Raw genomic sequence first — 18,575 nt, forward strand, 5'->3', positions numbered from 1 at the left:
GTGACAAATCTTCATCTGAAAAGTAATGAAAGCTGTCAAATAAATGCACAATATTTCCCTATGAAATGTAGTGGAGTGGAAATATAAAGTAGCATAAAATGGAAATACTCAAGTAAAGTACAAGTACTTCAAAATTGTACTTGCTTACTTTCCACCGCTGGAGACTTGTTTTCGTTTTATTAGTCTCGATAAGGACAAGAACGTGTAATGTATAATGTATGTAAGTATTAACAGAACAAACTTCCTGTTGGCGCCTACATGTCCCATAAACCCTTTTTATATCGCGACTCGCGAGACTTGAAAAGTCTCGACACGTTTGCGGCTGCGCAATATCATTCGAAAACTTGCACGGTGGGCGACGCGGTGGAGGAGAAAGACAACGCAGCGAACAAAACACACAATGGCGACGGCGGCGACAACGGCAGGCGGAACGGGTTCGGGCGGACCGGCCACCGGCCCGGTCGGCGGTGGAACCGTAGTGGGACGAAAGAAGGACGGCGGACCGTCCACGAAATTCTGGGAGAGTTCAGAGACGATATCTCAACTGGAGACGGTGCGGCTGTGGGTCGGAAAGCACTACAAGAAGGTGAGCGAGCTGTGCGGCTCCATTGATTCCTATGAAGGCCCGCGTCCCGCTGGCACAATGGAGCGATGCTAACCGAGCTAACGTTAGCTGTAGCCAGACAAAATTAACTATTTTGAAGGTTGTGGCTGCTTTCTCAGACGTTTACTGTTGTTTCCGAGTATTAGGTGATACGCAGTTGTTCGTACTGGTGTTAAATGTGCTACAAAATGGACAGGCGCGAAATTTACTTGAGCCAAGCTGTTTATCTGATAGCTAGCTCACCGTTAGCTCACTAAGTGCCCATTCAGTAACGTTACTAATAACACACACGCACGGGGGGATGTTTACAAATGAGCGGCAGATTGCAGCTTCTGTTGGTTAGTTGTTCAGCTTAGATTTGCAACTTTTTTCATTTCACAAAATGTTAAGTGATTCTCCTTTTATCAGCATTGCAAAAGGCCCGAGAAGCTAACTAAAATGTTAGTCACGGGACACCATGCAGCTAAGCAACATACAGTATACTATTAAGAAGATAAGACCTAGCCTGCCTTTTTATTCCCACTCAAACGACTGTCTAGTCATAAAATAACCATCCGATCCCTCTGTGCACTTTGCAAGCGCAATTGTATTTTGTGCAGAAGAGTAAGCAGTGTTGAGTTTTGTCAACACAGCAGCATACCAGACTGTGCAGGCTCCACTCGCCCACAAAGTTAGCCAAACAAAGAATGGTCCTCCTGTCTCTTCACGCTCTCGCTCAAACCCACAGACACACATTGGGTTTGTTATGATGAAGAAAACAATGAATGAACAAACATAATTTATAAATGAATTAAATAAACATAGATGAGGGATTGTGAGTGCAGCTTTTGATACAAAGCGACGTTTTAAACACGGAAATACACTTTAAACTAAATATGTAAACTTAGCTTTTTTACAAAGACTAACCTAGTAGCTTGGCTTGAGTTTGTTTATATCTAACCACTGCAAAGATTACACCATCTTTAAGGCTAAAAGTAGGTCTCCCTGATATTGACCTTGTTATAAATATACCCGCTCTTTTGTTAGCTTTTCTCCTTTTTAGTGTGGATTGTCCTATTTCCTCATAGCCAGACCTTGTGCCATTGTTTCCCCTTGCAACATTATAGCTCAATGCCATAGCAAGAGTGAAAATGTACCTGAGGCGAGGAAAAACTGTTATGTGTATGTGAAATTTGGTAGATTAACCTTTAGCTTGAAGCACCTCTGACCTCTTCTGTGAAGGGCAGCAAGTGAAAGCACACAGTTCAGTGGTTGCTTTAAATTAAGTCCACCACGTTCATACATGCACAGAAACATGTACTAATATGAGTCAATACATAGTAATCCTATAAACATAAACAACTTAAAATCTGTGTCAACTCATAACATTTGTTTAAGTCTTACTGTTTTTGTATTGTTTATTGTGTTGTCTGTATATTTAGTTAAATCTTATGTCTGTCTAATTGGTCACCTTTTTGTACCATGTGTGCAATTGGACATGGTACAAAAAAGTGCACCTGTTTTGCCAATAATGGCAACACTTAATGTTCATTTATTGAAAACTCCAGCAACATTAAGTTTTGTCACTTGGAGTAAAATTTTCAAGCACAAATTTTAGGGCATTGTTTGGGTCCTTACTTGTAAATGATAGGGGTTGGGGGGGGGGACGATTCTCAGATGTATCGCGATGCAGACGTGGACAATTCTGCATCGATTTTTGCAAATGTCAGAAATCGATTTTCTAAATGTTAGTTTAGAACGTGATGTTGATGGAACGAAAAAAGCAGAACTCAACTGCAAGGGGAGTGCCACACTCGGACAGTATACAGCTCGCAGGCTAGAGTTTATCTTCACAAAAGGCAGTGGTTACAAGCATGTTTTGATTTAATGTCTAAATAATTACTTTTGCAAGACCAACATGAAGTATATTTTGAACACTCTACGCTGCTGCTGAGAGACTAATGTTAGCGGAGCGGCGAAATCCAGTAGTAACAAACAAGACCAGTTGACGAACACACACTGCAACATTAAACAACTTGAAGAAAATAACTCGGTGCTCAGACCGCCTCGCCTCAAATACCCTGCGCCTGCTCAGGGTGTCGGACAGCGATGGCTTCCCCCAAATCTAACTGTGCAGCGGAGAGGCTGCTCTCCACTGCTGGAGACATGACTTTAATAACACAGAGGAGGACTCTGCCTCACATACAGGCAGGAGACTGTAAGATGCTTTCAAATTAATTCATGTTTTAATTAATGCAGTTAACTTTTTAAAAGAAAAAGGCTGTGGACCATTTATCTTATCTACCAGTTATGTTTCATATTGTACTTTAGTGGAACCAGTGAATGTTTGGCACACAGTATACTGGAGCAAGAGACTGAAAATTGTGCCCCCTTTTCTATTCATTCAATCGATTCTGAATCAAATTGGACACCAAAGAATCGGAATTGAATCCAATCATGAGATTCCCAAAGATTCCCACCCCTAGTAAATGGTATTTGTCTGTGTTTTTGATCAGATGGTTATTCGATGAATCAAAAAGTAACTGACTGAACTAATTTTGCAGCCTTACTCAAAGGTGAAATTTCCACTCTTGGTTGTCGAAACTAAAATTGTGACCCCGTGTGTACGTGAGAAATCGTGCGGCCCCAGATGTGTGTGTGTGTGTTTATAAGTTTTACTGATGCATGTTAACGAATGCATTTCTCTCTGTCTCTTCCTAGTATGTCCAGAACGACTCCCCTTCCAGTAAATCCTTGGCGGGCCTCGTGGTCCAGCTGCTGCAGTTCCAGGAGGACGCTTTTGGACGCAGGGTCAACAATCCTGCTCTCACCAAGCTGCCTGTAAGCACAACACAGACATTTTGTATTTCTATTAAAACCACATTCTGGCATGTCTCGGTTTGTGGTATTTGTCCTCATCGTTCCTCTTTTATCTTCAAGGCCAAGTGTTTCCTGGATTTCAAAGCTGGGGGCGCTCTCTGTCACATCCTGGGGTCGGTCTACAAGTTTAAGAGCGAGCAGGGCTGGTGAGTTTGTTTGTGGTTAACTTCAGTAGACCCTTATTTAAACTCACATATAGTCCTGACTTGTAAACCAGGTAGCTCCTTCTCTTGTGGCAGAGTAACCACTCCTACAAATGTACAAAGATATTTGTTTCCTTGAAAATTAAGAAATCTGCATCCGTTCTCTCCATGATTGCTGTAAGATAAAATAGGATCTGATACCTTAAATTCCATTTTTCACCCCAGACTAAACATCTTAACAGTTGTTGGAAGATAACAGTCATAGAAATCACACTTCAAGTCACTGATTAATGACATAAAAGTCATTTGATTTGCATGAGTAGTGCGCTGGAACGTTGCAACCACATCTCACTGAATGTCTTTCACCATCCCCAGGCGTCGGTTCGACCTGCAAAACCCCTCCCGGATGGACAGGAACGTGGAGATGTTCTTAAATGTAGAGAAGAACTTGGTCCAGGTATGACCCGTACTCTCCACACACAGGCTGCTGGTTGATGAACAGCTCACAGTATAACCTGACTGGTCTTAGTGGAAAAGTTCTGTACTTCAAAACTGGTTGTATCATTTGAACTAAGCTTCATTTTATTCAGTTATTAAAGCCAGAAGTTTACTGTTTTAGTTAACTGACATTAATATGATTTTTTGAGGTCTTTTGATCTGACTCAATTAATTTAGTAATGGTATTGATTAGAGCTACAATGATTAGTCAATAGACAGAAAACTAATCCACAACTATTTTGATAATTAATCATTGAGTCATTTTTTAAAGAAAAAAAGCTAAAATTCTCTGATTCCAGCTTCATAAATGTGAATATTTTCTGTTTTTTTAAGTCTACTCTGATGATAAACTGAATATCTTTGGGTTGTGACAGTTGCTCAGAACAAAACAAGATGTTTTATGTGGCATCTTGTGCTTTGGGGAACATTAAACGGCATTTTTCACCATTTTTGGACATTTTATATATCAAACAATTAATCAAGACAATAATCACCAGATTAATCAGTAATGAAAATAATCATTTGTTGCAGCCATAGTATTGATGTTTTTTGTAATTTGACTTCTATGTTAACTGCTTGGACGGATAGATGAGCAGTGGTCGTAATCTGATTTTAACTTAAAATCTCTGTACTTCCAGAACAACTGCCTGACTCGACCCACTGTCTTCCTGTCACCGGACATTGAGCAGAAACAAGCCAGTAAGCTCAAAGACACCATCAAAAGGCACCAGGTGAGGAGAAAAGGGATTCCTGTTAATGACAAATTTCTCTTTTAAATCAATCTCTTTGATAGATTTAATTGTTTTGTTCTTCTCTCCGTCTTCTTCAGGGCTCCATCACTGAGGATAAATCAAAGGCCACCCACCATATTTATCCTTCTCCATCTCAACAAGAAGAAGGTAACTGTTATTAGGTCAATTCATAATCATACGATATAACATTTAGGGTCGATTTCACTGGTCCCACTTTCATTATCTCTAAGACTTAATATACCATAATTTGTTTCATTTCTATTGCCATGAAAAAGATCAATTTTTACACGTGCTTGTCCTGTTATCTTGTTGTTAATGATTTTGTAATAATGTATATGTTTTTTTTTTGTTCATACAATACTCAAAATTTCATAAAGATTTTAAGTTAATATGTGTGTGTGTGTGTGTGTGTGTGTGTGTGTTGCAGAGGAGTGGCTGCGTCCTGTCATGAGGAAAGACAAACAGGTGTTGGTGCACTGGGGTCTCTACCCGGACAGGTGAGCAGAGAGGAGGATAAAGAGCCTCACAAACGGGCCTCCACCACAGCTTATACATTTCTGTTCATTCATCATTATCTTTGAACTAGTTCTGAATTAACATCTTTATTATGTCACCAAAAGCACATACCTTTGTCTTCATTTTAAAGTGATTAGTTGGTAAAGGACACAAACGGATGCTCTGGGGTCCAATATTTAAATTTCACTCAGTGTATAACTAACCTAAGAGAGATCGGCAAGAGCGCTTAGAAAGATCTTCACTTTTCTGTATCTTTATTTCCTTCTAAGTTGTCTTTTTTTGATTTTTAAACTGATTTTTAATCAAATGTCTCTAAGTAATTCAAAAGCAGTGCCGTACTAAGAGCGCTGTAGAATATTTTAGTGTATTTTTAAATAGTGAAATAATTATCCTTTTCATAATTTACAGTAAACTGTATCTCAGTTCTGTTTGAGTAACTGTTCTAGTCTGTTTATCAATGTTGTACTTATTACTGACCCCTGGCTGTTTGTTTTTATTGTGTTAGCTATGATACCTGGGTATCAGTCAGCGAGGTGGATGGTGACGTGGAGGAGCCGCCCAGCACTGACAGGCCGTGGAAGGTGAGCAGCGAGGAGTCAACACTCACAGCAGAGTTCAACATCTTTAAGCTAAAAATGGACCGTTTTCTTTTTTGAATACCAAAGAAACAATTAGCCGCTAGTGTCAAGTGAGGCCATCATTGTTATTTTTTTGTTTTATGATGGCTTTTAGCTCCAAAGAGAAGCATGCAGGAAGCAGCAGCAGCTGTGGCAACTTAAGCTGCCATTGCCAACAATCCATAACAGATATGTAGGCGATGCCCTGATTACAGTTACTGTTATATGTCATTAAAGAAAACATTTAAAAGTGCAGCACATCATTCTAATATCAACACTAAAAAGCTCTACTAATCATCAGGCTGCAACAGTGAGTTCAGTCTGTTGGGAGACGACGAGGGAAAGCGTCTGTTAGAAGAACGGTGTGATGGCAGTCGCATGCAAGCAGGATAAGTTACACATAATATGTCATTGACTGTCCCCCCTCAGGTCCACGCTAAGTGGGTTTTAGACACTGATGCCTTCAACGAGTGGATGAATGAAGAAGACTACGAGGTGGACGAGAACAAGAAACCAGTCTGCTTCCGCCAGAGGATCTTCCCCAAGGAGGAGGAGGTAGATATTTTGTGTGTGTGTGTGTGTGTGTGTGTTTGTTTGTTTGTTTTTTCTCCTATTGTTCCCAAAAGTTTTCCAGACCTGGTTCATCAGTACAAATTGAAGCTATTGTACAAGTCAAAACACTTTCACATTCATTTGAATGAGAACTGACTGATGCTGTATGTTGTCAACAACAAGTCTGGAGTGATACTTGTTAAAACTAACCAATAAAAGACACTGAATTTGTTCTGTACTGGATGGGAACTTGAGGATGGAAAATTTTGAGTGATAAAATAAACGTGAACGCTGGTGTCTCAGTGTGTCTGAGTGTGTGTTTGTGTGTGAGAGAAGTCTTTGCTGCAGATTTGTGCTCGTTGCATGAGGTGGATTGTGTCCTCGTGGATCGTGCGTCGTCCTCCTTCCGTCTGCGTCTGTTTGTTGCCCATCCTTTCCAAACCTTTCCTCACACTTTCTCTCCTTCTGATGTATTTCAGGGTTTCTGTTCATGTTTGGAAAATTATTTTGAAGGATTAAAAAAAAAATCAGACAGAGAGACGGTAAACTGAAAAAAAAAAGTTTACTAACCACAAATTGCTTTACGGATCAAAAGTTTTCACATGATTGCAATTGGATACCATGTAAAAGCATGGAAACACCTTCAGTTTCTGCTTTAATATTAAGCTAACTGGCCATGTAGATGTTTCAATGCTGCAACTTAAATTTAGACGAGTAAAATTGGCAGCTAATTGAAAGTGTGTTTGATTCAGAGGTGTTTTTTTTACTTGTGTTTGGTGCAGAGTGCATGGAGAAAGGAAGCATTAAAAAAGAAAATATTAGTGATTTGTTCAGAAGATAAAACTTTCTTTACAATGCACAAATCAAGAATTGGAAGTTTGGGTAAAAGAAGAGATATTTTAAGAGAGGTCAGTATACAGGAACCCTGGTCGTCTCCTCCACCACCACAGCATCCCCCCTTGCCCCCCTCCCTCCCTCCCCGCCGTCGTTCTCCCACTGCTTCCCCTCCTTGTGTGTGCAACCGTTCCATCCTCTCATTCTGCGGCTCTTTCTCTCATCCTCCATCCCTCGCTCCCTGCGCTGCACGGGCTTTGTCTGATCAGTCTTCCCGTACACCCGATCGCAAGGAGCGCAAGGCCAACTCCGCCGGCAAGAAGAGGAGACGCTCGCCCTCGCCGCCCAGCACTCCCGCCGAGTCCCGCAAGAAGGGAGGAAAGAAGGGGTAAGGAGGCCAATTTTTGTGTTTTTTGAGTGTGTGCAAAACATTCAAAACGTAAGGATGATGAAACAAGTATCTCAAATCTGCACCCTCATCTTTTAAAATGTCACAATGTTAAGTTCCATCCACAGTGACTCGACTTTTGTCAGGGTTTCCAGCTGCGGTTAACTGACTGTGACTCTGCCCTCTCTGTGTCAGGAACCCGGGGCCTCACTGGAAACGACGGGGCCACAGAGGCGAAGAGGAGGACACGGAGGAGGACATGACTAAGGACATGGACGACTCCTCGGCCGGCGCCAGTATGGAAGAGGGCAGCATGTCCAAGAATGGTATGTGTGCCGCGGGTCGGGGCCGAGCTGGGAGGGACACTCCCCTTTTTTGATTATTGCATGATCTGATTAAACAATCAGATGAAGGCAGCGGTTTGGTTAAAATGTCGACCAAAGAAGAGCTGCGCTATTGATCGTGTTGTAATTGAGATCACTGTTGTGACTACCGAAACAAATTAAATTGATCAGATGCAATCATGTGTAGCTTAAGGCCAAAGTAGGAATGATTCCAATAGTTACTTTCAGGAATTGATTCATCTTTCTTTCACTAATCCTTTCGATTGATTGTGTCTAGAAAGTTCCAGAGCCCAAAGTAATGTTCTCACATCACTTATGTCTGACCAACAGTCCCAAACTTAATTCACAATAATAATAAAACTTAAATTATTTAAAGATCCCCTCCAGACATGTTGTCTGTCATGTCATGATGTATATAAAATACTCTGCTTTTAATAATTATTTATGACTGATATGGTTTTTCCACAAAAAAAGTTAAATTATCTTGTTAAAACCATTAAAATGACATCTAATCTTTCTCCCTCATTTAAAATTCCACCATCTATGAATATGCAAATATTTACGGTTGGATACAAGATTTCTCATGAACTCCATTTGTATTTGCACTGGAGGCTTCAAGTTTCCACATCACACTTGTGTGTGTTGAATACTGGACTACAATTGGCTTCCAAAGTATTTGTGATATCTTACAACTGGATTTTCAATGAGCTCCTCCAGCAGATTAATATGAAAACAGCCTTCCAGTGTCAAACTCTTCACTTACGCCGTTCTGCACCGTGAAGCTCAAACATCAAACTGAAGGAACAAGAAGAAGAAAACACATTTTTGAGCAGAGGAGGACTTTAATGATTAGTTTATTATTGAACTTGTATATCAGTTTTCTTTTCTGTCTATTAATTTGCCTTTCTATTGATCGTTTCAGCACTCGAGGTTTGTATGTCAGTGCGAATGATTGACAGAAAGTTGGCAGAACTGTGTTCTAAGTTTAGATTTCCCCAGTGCCGTTAACGCCTGGTGAGCCAGAAGCCCGGGGAAGAACAATTTGTCGTTGAACATTAGGAACACCAGAGAATTTCTTTTGTTCAGACTTGTCTGAACAGTTTGTCTTTTAGTCACAAAATACTGAAAACGCTGGTTTAGCTTCAGTATCAGATTACTGAAGAACAGACATGGAGATGTAGAGGAGGGAAAGAAGAGGTCGTCTACACGCTGAGATGTTCAAGCTTCCAAAAAAATGTATTGATGCAACATTGAGACCTACAAGGTCGAGCGAGCATCATCCAAACACCTTCTTGTCTTTTTATAGGCTGCTTTATGTTTTCACTTGTACTTAACGGAGGTTTGAGGTGCACATCATCCACCTTCTTCCCTTTTAGAAGTGAAGCAAACTACCATCTATAAGGCTTACCCATGAATGTAACATCATTATTATTATTGTAAGCTTTTGAGTTTCTGTTCTGGCAAAAAATTTTAGAGAGACAGAAAGATTCAGGCCTTCAGGTTGAAGGAATGGGATGCTTACAAAAAACTATATTCACATGAGGTTGTTTGACTGCAGTGAGCTTCACACCAGGCAGAGAAATGTCAAAAAAAAACAACATTTTAGCTCCTTCACCTGGTTCATCATGAAGGGTTTTATAGTTGTATGTTTGGCTTTGTTGTCTTTTTTTTCTCACCATTTTGACACAATGTTGTTTCAAATAAATGGAAAAAGAATCTGTTCATTTTATTTTTAGGTCAGTCATCACAAAGTCTTTACATTTACTGTCGTTCTGAATCCTGTTAGAAAGTTTGTCAACTTTTTTACTTTTTTAACTTTTACATTTGCTCTTTCTTACTTCTCAAATATGAATATTTGCAGGTTTTCTTTGCCTTCATTGTAAAATTTGTATGTTTCGGACTGTTGGTCATACTCAAAAAGGTATTTGAAGATGTCGTAATATATGAGCGAGCGGTCTCTATTTTTGAAACCATAATTAACAGACCAGTTTAGATCTGTAGTGGGTTTTTATGACTCCCTGTGCGCTCGTTGCTAAATCCCCTCGGCGGCACTGAAGTCCTCTGACTCTTCCACAAACAGACGCACATCATGTTCCAGTCAGAAAAGTAGGAAAACAGCCTCAGGATGTGTTGTTGGTTTTTTTGGGGGGGGGGTTTTGGGTTTTTTTGAATAACCAATGATGAATTGAGCTTGATCTGTACTCTCCTTGAGGATTGTCTTTTAAAAATTAAACTCACAATCCTTACTAAAAAATGCTCTTTTTAGACCAAGTCCCATCTGCGATGTCCCACTTTTACAAAAATCTCTCTTCTCTCTAACACACACACACACACACACACACACACACACACACACACACACACACACACACACACACATACATACACTCGATCTATTTTAGTGTCCTCTTTTGCAAACCAGAGTGCCGATTAATGCCTCCATGCCCAAGGCTGAGTTATAAACTGTCTTCCTTTTACTTCAGTGCTCAATTCCTCATCATATATCTTTTTTCTTTTTTTACTTTTTTTATTTATATACACAGCAAATTCAAAGAAAGACAGTGAGAATACTCCAGTGAAAGGAGGGAATGTGGCTGACTTGGGTATGTGTCTATGACTGAAATGATCTGTTTAGTTGTGTATGAATTTAAATTAATCAACCATTTAGAAAAAAAAACAAAAACTTACTGTGATCAGTAAGTTCTCAGTATAGACCATGCCACAGTGTGATGTATCTCAACTAAAACGTTTGTTGTTGTTTTTTTATTTATTCTTCCAGATGACATGGAGGATGACTCTGTGCTGTCTGGTGGAAAGGTAAGATGATGATTTTATGACTCATTGTCTGCTTATGTCATCAAACCAAACACTGTAGGTGTGTGTGTGAGTGAGAGGGAAGTAAATAATATATATTTTTAGCTGTATAGAACGTCACACATCGACACTCTTAAGTTATTAGAGCTCAGTGTAAGTCAAAGGTCGTGTAACAGTAGCTCAGTTTTCTAAAATAAATGCCACATAAACAAAAAATGTCTCTGCTTCAACCCACTGCATAAGATCACATAGGGGGGGGATGTATTTTAGAATAAAAGGTATTTATTTTTCCATGAAATGAACCCCACAATATACAAGAAAAACCTCATGATAAACAAGGTATAAATGACTAATCATGACAAAAATGACCCTTAAATTCAATCACACCTTAAAGCCTTTTCTTCCTAACACGTCAACAAGTGAGATGAAGAAATTATTATGAATGAAGGGAATCCAGAAACATGTCTGAGGGATAAGAAAATGTTTAATTGATTTTAACTTTTCAGATAAATAAGGCGTCAGTGCCCATTTTTTACATGCCATTAATTAATATTAATTTGGGTTGAGTGTTGGAGCTGGACGTATTAAAATGTGAAACAATTTTTCTTCAAAATAATATATTACTCCAAGACCATCTCAGTTTCTTTGCAGGCAAAGGTTTTTGGAATATGGGGCTGTAAAAAGAAATCAAAGCATCTTATTTCCATTGCAAACACCTAGAAATGTATTATTATTATTATTATTATTTTTTCTACTATTTATTTGTTCTCTGTGTAATGCTGCAATAAACACTTTATTGATCTCCATAGGGGGAAATTCAGGTGTTTTTAAATGTGTTCTCTAAATAAATCGACCGCAGGACGACGAGGATCAGGGCAAAGCTGAAATAAACAGACTGATAGACGCGAGCGAGGACAACGTGACCGAACAGACGCACCACATCATCATCCCCAGCTACGGCGCTTGGTTTGACTACAACTGGTAAGAGCTGGGTCAGGATGTACGGAAGCCCGGAGGTCACAGGAGAAGGCGTGTGTGTGTGTGTGTGTGTGTGTGTGTGTGTGTGTGTGTGTGTGTGTGTGTGTGTACATTTGGCTCAATCCAGATGCAGCAGCGGTGCTCAACTATTAAATCTGTTTATTTCCTTCTCTGCCAGCATTCATGAGATTGAGAGAAGAGCCCTGCCTGAGTTCTTCAACGGAAAGAACAAGTCCAAAACTCCAGAGATGTGAGTTTAGAGGCACACCCAGCATCCACACACACACCTGCATGTTACAGTAACGTCCCGCCCCGCTAACGCTGTTCTTCCCGACTCCTAAACAGATACCTGGCCTACCGTAACTTCATGATTGACACGTATCGGCTAAACCCTCAAGAGTACCTCACCTCCACCTCCTGCCGCAGGAACTTGACCGGGGACGTCTGCGCCATCATGAGGTGAACTAAGTTTCTCTTTTTCTCATTTTCCGATTCTCCAATTCTTTATTTTTTACAAGCTACTTGATCCAAATACTGAAAGTTCAAAAAAATGAAGTTTAAAAGCGAAAGTTCAATTGGGAGACAATTGAAAGGATATATTACTCTTGTTGGAGTAACACTCTTTGAAGAGTATAATTACAAACATAGGCTTGCAGAGAGCACACAAACCAGATAATGACAAAGCTTAATTTTGGCCTATCATGAAGTTACTCACAGAATTAACATTAATTAGTGACAGCTGATATGACCTGCTGCTGGTGACGTTTGTCATTTTGACTGGCGAAAGCGATGGTCAGTGTTACTTGAATGTTTTCTAAACTGCTTTGCTAATGATTATTAGCATCTTAGCGTAGTGAATCCATGTATTTTTTTCAACCTCAGTGTCTGAACTGTCGCTAAAGCAAAGCAGCACTTTAACGCTAGCAGGCCACGGTGCACATCTTTATGATCGGGTTCGCTCTCTCTACTTTATTTTTATGAATGAATTTAAATAAACCATAAAAATGCTCAAACGACATATAATAAAATGTCATCTCTGTGTGTCTCCAGGGTTCATGCGTTCTTGGAGCAGTGGGGTTTGGTGAACTATCAGGTTGATTCAGACAGTCGCCCGTTGCCGATGGGTCCTCCGCCCACACCCCACTTCACCGTGCTGGCCGACACACCCTCGGGCCTCATGCCCCTGAACCACAGACCTCCTCCGGTAAGGATGACTAAAGTGAGCAAACTGGAGTGATGGATGGAAGGAGAAATGAGAATGTAACGTGTTGCTCTCTCTGGATTTCTGATGCCTTTTTCTGCTATTTCCAAGAAATGGATTATTTTAAAAACTCAATGACAAACTGATATATAGGTTGTCTGGTTGCTTAATGTGACATGTTTCATCCCTCCAGATTCCACCTCCGCAGCAGATGCCCAACTTCCCAGACAAAGGCAAAGATAAACCCATCGACCTGCAAAACTTCGGCCTTCGGACCGACCTCTACAACAAGAAAAAGGTCAGCACACAACACCAGACTTAATGTTTTTTTTGCGTTTATGATTCCTTATTTTTAAAATAGTAAATTAAGAAGGGTAAACAGCAGTATCAACACATGTATAATAATTAGTTTTTTCACCTTGTGCTGGAGGTTATAATGAAAATGTGTCTGCTATCCTACTTTAAATACTCCTAATACACATTCCTATTATATGATCCCTATCTTAATGTGATTCTTAATGTGAATATATTGGTTTTGGTTGCCTGTAGGGTAAAGGGGTGAACTCCACCAGGGAATGGACCGAGCAGGAGACTCTACTGCTGCTGGAGGTGAGTCCCACAACGACATAGGAGAGGACAAATCTGCAAAAAAAAAAAAATACTGTAAATTATATTTTAGCTGCTCGGTCTCTTCCTCTATCCAGATGTCATAAACACTGATGGACACATAATAAGGTTTTCGCACTTGTTGCATGTCCTCCATCTGTCTCTCTCTTCCCACTTGTTCCTCATTCTTCCAACTTTTCCTGTAAGCCCTGCACCTTTTTTTTGATTTATCTGACTGAAATTTTCCTTCCTTGCTCACAGTGACCTTCTCTCTCCTCTTTCTATTTGCTTGTGAGTTACACTCCTTTCCACTATGCAAAACCCTCTTTCCCTCCACCTGTCATCTACCTTACACACCTTAAATCTGTAGCTCTGTCCTCCCTCGCTTCAGTTGCTCATCAATCAATATTGCTCACACTGACAAAGTGTTATGACCACTAAGACTCATTATGTAGACAGTGTCTGGTTCCAGCTTCTCAAATGTGCAGATTTGGTGTTTTTCTTCTATCATATGACAGTTAATTGAAAAGCTGAAGGTTTTGGACTGTTAGTAGACAAAACAAGTAAATTAAACACATCACAGTGGCCTCTAATAAACAGTGAATGCAATTTTTTCACTATTTTTTTTTTTAAAAGTCATAGACTATAAGATTCATCGCAAAATTAAGATTATTCTTCAGATTAATAGAAAATAGTTGCTAGTCGCAGCCCTAATGTTATAACTCCCCTCACCTGCTAACAGGCCCTCGAGATGTTCAAAGACGACTGGAACAAAGTGTCGGAGCACGTCGGTTCACGCACCCAAGACGAGTGTATCCTGCACTTCCTGCGGCTGCCCATCGAGGATCCGTACCTGGAGAGCACCGAGGCCTCCCTGGGCCCTCTCGCCTACCAGCCAATACCCTTCAGCCAGTCTGGAAACCCCGTCATGAGTACTGTTGCCTTCCTTGCCTCTGTGGTTGATCCCAGAGTGGCGTCCGCTGCCGCCAGGGCAGCTCTAGGTAAGATTAAACTGTTTTGACTGTTAAATCGACTGATAATGACACCCAAAACGGTTCAGCAGTCAATTTTTTGCAAATAATGCAAGGCAGTAGCATTTTTCACTCTGGACACACCTTGAGAGTATCATATTAATGTCGGTCATGAACTGAAAATGTCCTCCGTCCGCAGAGGAGTTCTCCCGTGTGCGTGAGGAGGTGCCGGCTGAACTGGTGGAGGCTCACGTGAAAAAGGTGCAGGAGGCGGCCAGGAGCACGGGCAAGGTGGACCCCGCCTTCGGCCTGGAGAGCAGCGGCATCGCTGGCACCGCCCCAGATGAGCCAGAAAAGACGGGTGAGTTACGCCTAACGAGGGCTACAAACGGCAGCCGAGGTGTCAGAAACCCATGAATGAAAGTATAAAACTGTAAAACTCAGTTACACAGTGCTTCACATTAAACAGCATCAATAAACAATAATAAAATTGTTACAAAACAGAAATAATAAAAAAACAAAACAACATCAGTTTAAAAAAGCGAGGGAATATATGTATAGCAGTTATAACCAGTAAAATTTGATCCACACAGGGTTCGGTAGTTTTGTGTGTTGTAATGTCTGCAGCCACTAGAGGGCAGCAGATAATCAGTTTCACCAGCAAGCCATTGAGCAGGAAGAGACATCTGTGGTGCAGAGTATTGCTGTATGTGTGAGGACATGTTAAGGCCAAAGGAAGAGTAGACAGTGTCATCACTCTGTCCTTTACTCTCATCCATTATTTTTTCCTCCAACTTTCAACACAAAAGATTGTTTTCACCTGAATATCAGACAGAGATAATCGTGTCTTGACATTTGAAGTCGGTGCACCACTCAGTTTTTATCAGCAGAGGGATGAACAATGCAGGAGTGTGTGTGTGTGTGTGTGTGTGTGTGTTTGTGTGTGTGCATACATCCGTAGTAACCAGTGGATTAAAACAACGGTGGCAGATGGGGCAGGGGGAGTGGGAGGAGGGGGAAGCAGAAAACTGGGTCATCACACTCTACCATGTGCTTATCTCTTTCTCTCCTTCTCTATTTGCCTCTGTGCTTTCTTAAAAAAAATTCTCTCTCTCTCTTTCACTTTTGCTTACTTCTTCCTCTCCTCTACACACACACACACATCCACACACACAACGCCACAATCATCTGTTACACCTGAATAAACGCCCTCTAAGAGCCACAGTTGCAATCAGTAAACTTTAAATGCATTCGGTGCCTCGACCGGCCCGAAGCGCTCGACCGACACACGCGTCACACGATCAATATTCAGACCTTTAACACACGCTCATGTGCACCCGAGACACGGTTTAACACTCATTGTACACATGTGTTCACCCGGTCACGTGCGTGTTCACACTTATACTTGCTCCACACTCTTCCTGTTAGGCCTGTTCGCTAAAAATGTCCTTGGCCTTAATTTCCTCTCCTGATGTCTTTCTCTCAAACTCTTGCTTATGATGGTGTTTACCCTCAGAGAGTCTTAAAATGCATTTAACATAAAACCTTTGGATTTGACACCATTGCCTCATTCTGTTGCCAATATGTGGAAAATTAATCTCTAATCTGTGTGTGTGATTATGCATCCATGAACAGAATCTCACCCTGATTTTTACTTGTTTTTTAAAGGTGCAGTATGTAAGAATTGACCACCTGATCCAAACAAATAGGGGACAGCATCACCCCACCACCATTATCACTCACTGAGTATAGCTTAATGTTTGCTGTGAGTCTGTGCGGAGACTTCTAGATATCAAAATGCTACAGAGACATCAGAGCCAGCGGTAAATTACAAAATAGTTGCACAGATCAGAAAGTGGTTTCACCACAGAGATGAGTTACAACGTAACTCTGAGTAACAACTGAATAGTTACACACTCGCCCCGAGGGCAGGTGTAAATCATAAAATGTCATAACAGCGCTTTTTCTACCACACAGCATCATTTTTTTAAAATTAATTGCTGCCATTTTGCAACATGATAATCCAGCACCTAATTTATTCATGATATTTCAATATCGATCTAACTTACTACAATGTGCTACGATGCCAAATGCCATCATGCCAGTTTACACATAGCTGGTGCAACCCGGTGCAGGTTCACTGGATCATGCAGCTGAGACGGCCAGCTGATGTCTCACCCGGCCAGCGTCTGCATCAGCAGACGTCGTCGGTGTTATTTGGATCTGGCCAAATCTTACATATCGTATCTTTTTTTTTTAAAGACAATTCATTTGGGAAGGGATTGAAATGAAAATTTAGGCTACAACATAATAATCAGGATCAGTTTTAGTCGGTGACGTGATGTGACATTTCTCTGCCCTTCTGTCACTTACAGAAACCACAGAAGCAGAAAAGACTGACACGGACACAGACTCCCAGCAGGGTGATAAGGTAAGAATACTTCAAAAAAGAAATAGCTCAAAGTTCAGGAAAAGTCACTTTATATGTGTATATATGAAGCACAATTAAGAACAGCACAGGTTGACCAAAATGCTACTTTTCAGTAGTTTTGTTGTTATCAGTGTGACGTCTCCAGCAGTGGAGAGCAGCTTCTCTGCTACAACGCTGATATCAGGGAAAACTATGGTTATCCAAAAAAAAAAACCTGTACAGGCACTGGAGCTGTTGAAATGAAACGGACTGAGTTGTTTTCTTTGCTCAACCAGAGTTGGTTGAAGTTTTGTTTAAAGTGCTGCAGAGTGTGTTGGTCAGCTGGTCTCGATTGTTAGTGCTGGACTTCTGTGCCTCTCTCTGCTAATGGTAGTCTCTGACAGCTCACAAAATACTGAACATCTGTCTCGATAAGCTAATTATTAAGTTATTAAATCCAAAATGCACCCGAACACTTGCCTTTTTTTTTTTTTTGAAGATGAAGCACAAGATAACTGTAGCAGTTGCTGCACTGCCCTTGCAGATGAGTTGCACCCCAAATATCAGTGCACAACTTGTGCACTGCAGTCGTTGATGTAATCTATAGTGTTCACTTTTCATGAGAGACTTTTTATTTTTTCCCCCCTGACTTTAACCTTTCAGGCAACGCCTCCTCTCAGGCAACATAAGTACCCCATAAAACTGCTCCCAGCCTGGAGAGAAGTGCTGTCTGAGGAACAAACACCGGGAACAAAAGTCTCTTCTCTCGCTGTATAACTCCATAACCTGCAAGCTTTATAGATACTATAACCCCCACAACCCCAGCATGTACACCAGGATTCAAAATGAACTTTATTGTCCACCGGCCAAATGACTAGTGAATGTTTAAATTTTACCAGCTTCTCAATAGATCACAATTGTTTTTTTCTGGCTAGTGAGTGAAGATCTACCAGCCACTTGCATATTTCATCAGCATTTGGCTGTTGCTAATTTTGTGCCTTGATATACACACTGTGTGAATAAAAAAAAGTTAAGCATATCCAAATGCAAAAGAATAGAAATGGCCTTAAAGCTTTCAGTATTTTACTATAAATAGCTACGTGCAATGACGGCAAGGCACAATCTCTTCAATTTTTAAATCAAATCAGGTCATCTGTTTCGCATATCTCCAGGCATCATCCTACATGTCATGCATTTATGAATGAAAATGCATGTCAAGGTCTGTTCTTAGTATGAATCTGACCTCTCTGTGGATCGACAGAAGCACTCATTTGATTATATTTTAATATCAGTTGTTTTAAAAGTGACTAAATTGCCTGGCGCATGTCTGTTTTTTGTCAGCCGTCCCATTGCTGTTCTTCTGTATTCGTCCTCCCTCTGACACTTTTTCTCTCTCCCACCTTGTATTTGATTCCTCTACATTTAGACCATATAGTTTGGAAAAGGCCCAGCGGGTGAATGTAACGGCAGTTATCGTTGTCCACGCTC

At 40.7% G+C, this 18,575-nt stretch overlaps 1 protein-coding gene across 4 annotated transcripts in view; it reads left to right on the plus strand.

Annotated features, from left to right (window-relative positions):
* The first annotated feature begins 332 nt into the window (after positions 1–332).
* The window catches only part of smarcc1a (SWI/SNF related, matrix associated, actin dependent regulator of chromatin, subfamily c, member 1a), a 28,201-nt gene continuing 9,958 nt past the window's right edge, over positions 333–18,575 (plus strand). Inside the window, exons 1-22 of one of the 4 annotated variants that reach the window (XM_044358316.1) lie at positions 333–586; positions 3,305–3,424; positions 3,524–3,609; positions 3,982–4,063; positions 4,743–4,835; positions 4,934–5,003; positions 5,284–5,353; positions 5,878–5,953; positions 6,419–6,544; positions 7,645–7,763; positions 7,959–8,089; positions 10,651–10,710; positions 10,887–10,924; positions 11,781–11,902; positions 12,078–12,149; positions 12,245–12,358; positions 12,950–13,118; positions 13,294–13,398; positions 13,650–13,709; positions 14,449–14,707; positions 14,877–15,038; positions 17,053–17,108. In XM_044358316.1, coding sequence (XP_044214251.1) covers positions 401–586; positions 3,305–3,424; positions 3,524–3,609; positions 3,982–4,063; positions 4,743–4,835; positions 4,934–5,003; positions 5,284–5,353; positions 5,878–5,953; positions 6,419–6,544; positions 7,645–7,763; positions 7,959–8,089; positions 10,651–10,710; positions 10,887–10,924; positions 11,781–11,902; positions 12,078–12,149; positions 12,245–12,358; positions 12,950–13,118; positions 13,294–13,398; positions 13,650–13,709; positions 14,449–14,707; positions 14,877–15,038; positions 17,053–17,108 — 2,376 coding nt within the window. In that variant the 5' untranslated portion in view covers positions 333–400. The remainder of the gene's footprint in view (positions 587–3,304; positions 3,425–3,523; positions 3,610–3,981; positions 4,064–4,742; positions 4,836–4,933; positions 5,004–5,283; positions 5,354–5,877; positions 5,954–6,418; positions 6,545–7,644; positions 7,764–7,958; positions 8,090–10,650; positions 10,711–10,886; positions 10,925–11,780; positions 11,903–12,077; positions 12,150–12,244; positions 12,359–12,949; positions 13,119–13,293; positions 13,399–13,649; positions 13,710–14,448; positions 14,708–14,876; positions 15,039–17,052; positions 17,109–18,575) is intronic. The other 3 variants (XM_044358317.1, XM_044358318.1, XM_044358319.1) reach the window with 3 other exon arrangements.

Source organism: Thunnus albacares, chromosome 8 (genome assembly GCF_914725855.1).
Source record: "Thunnus albacares chromosome 8, fThuAlb1.1, whole genome shotgun sequence".
Taxonomy (NCBI): Eukaryota; Metazoa; Chordata; class Actinopteri; order Scombriformes; family Scombridae; genus Thunnus; species Thunnus albacares.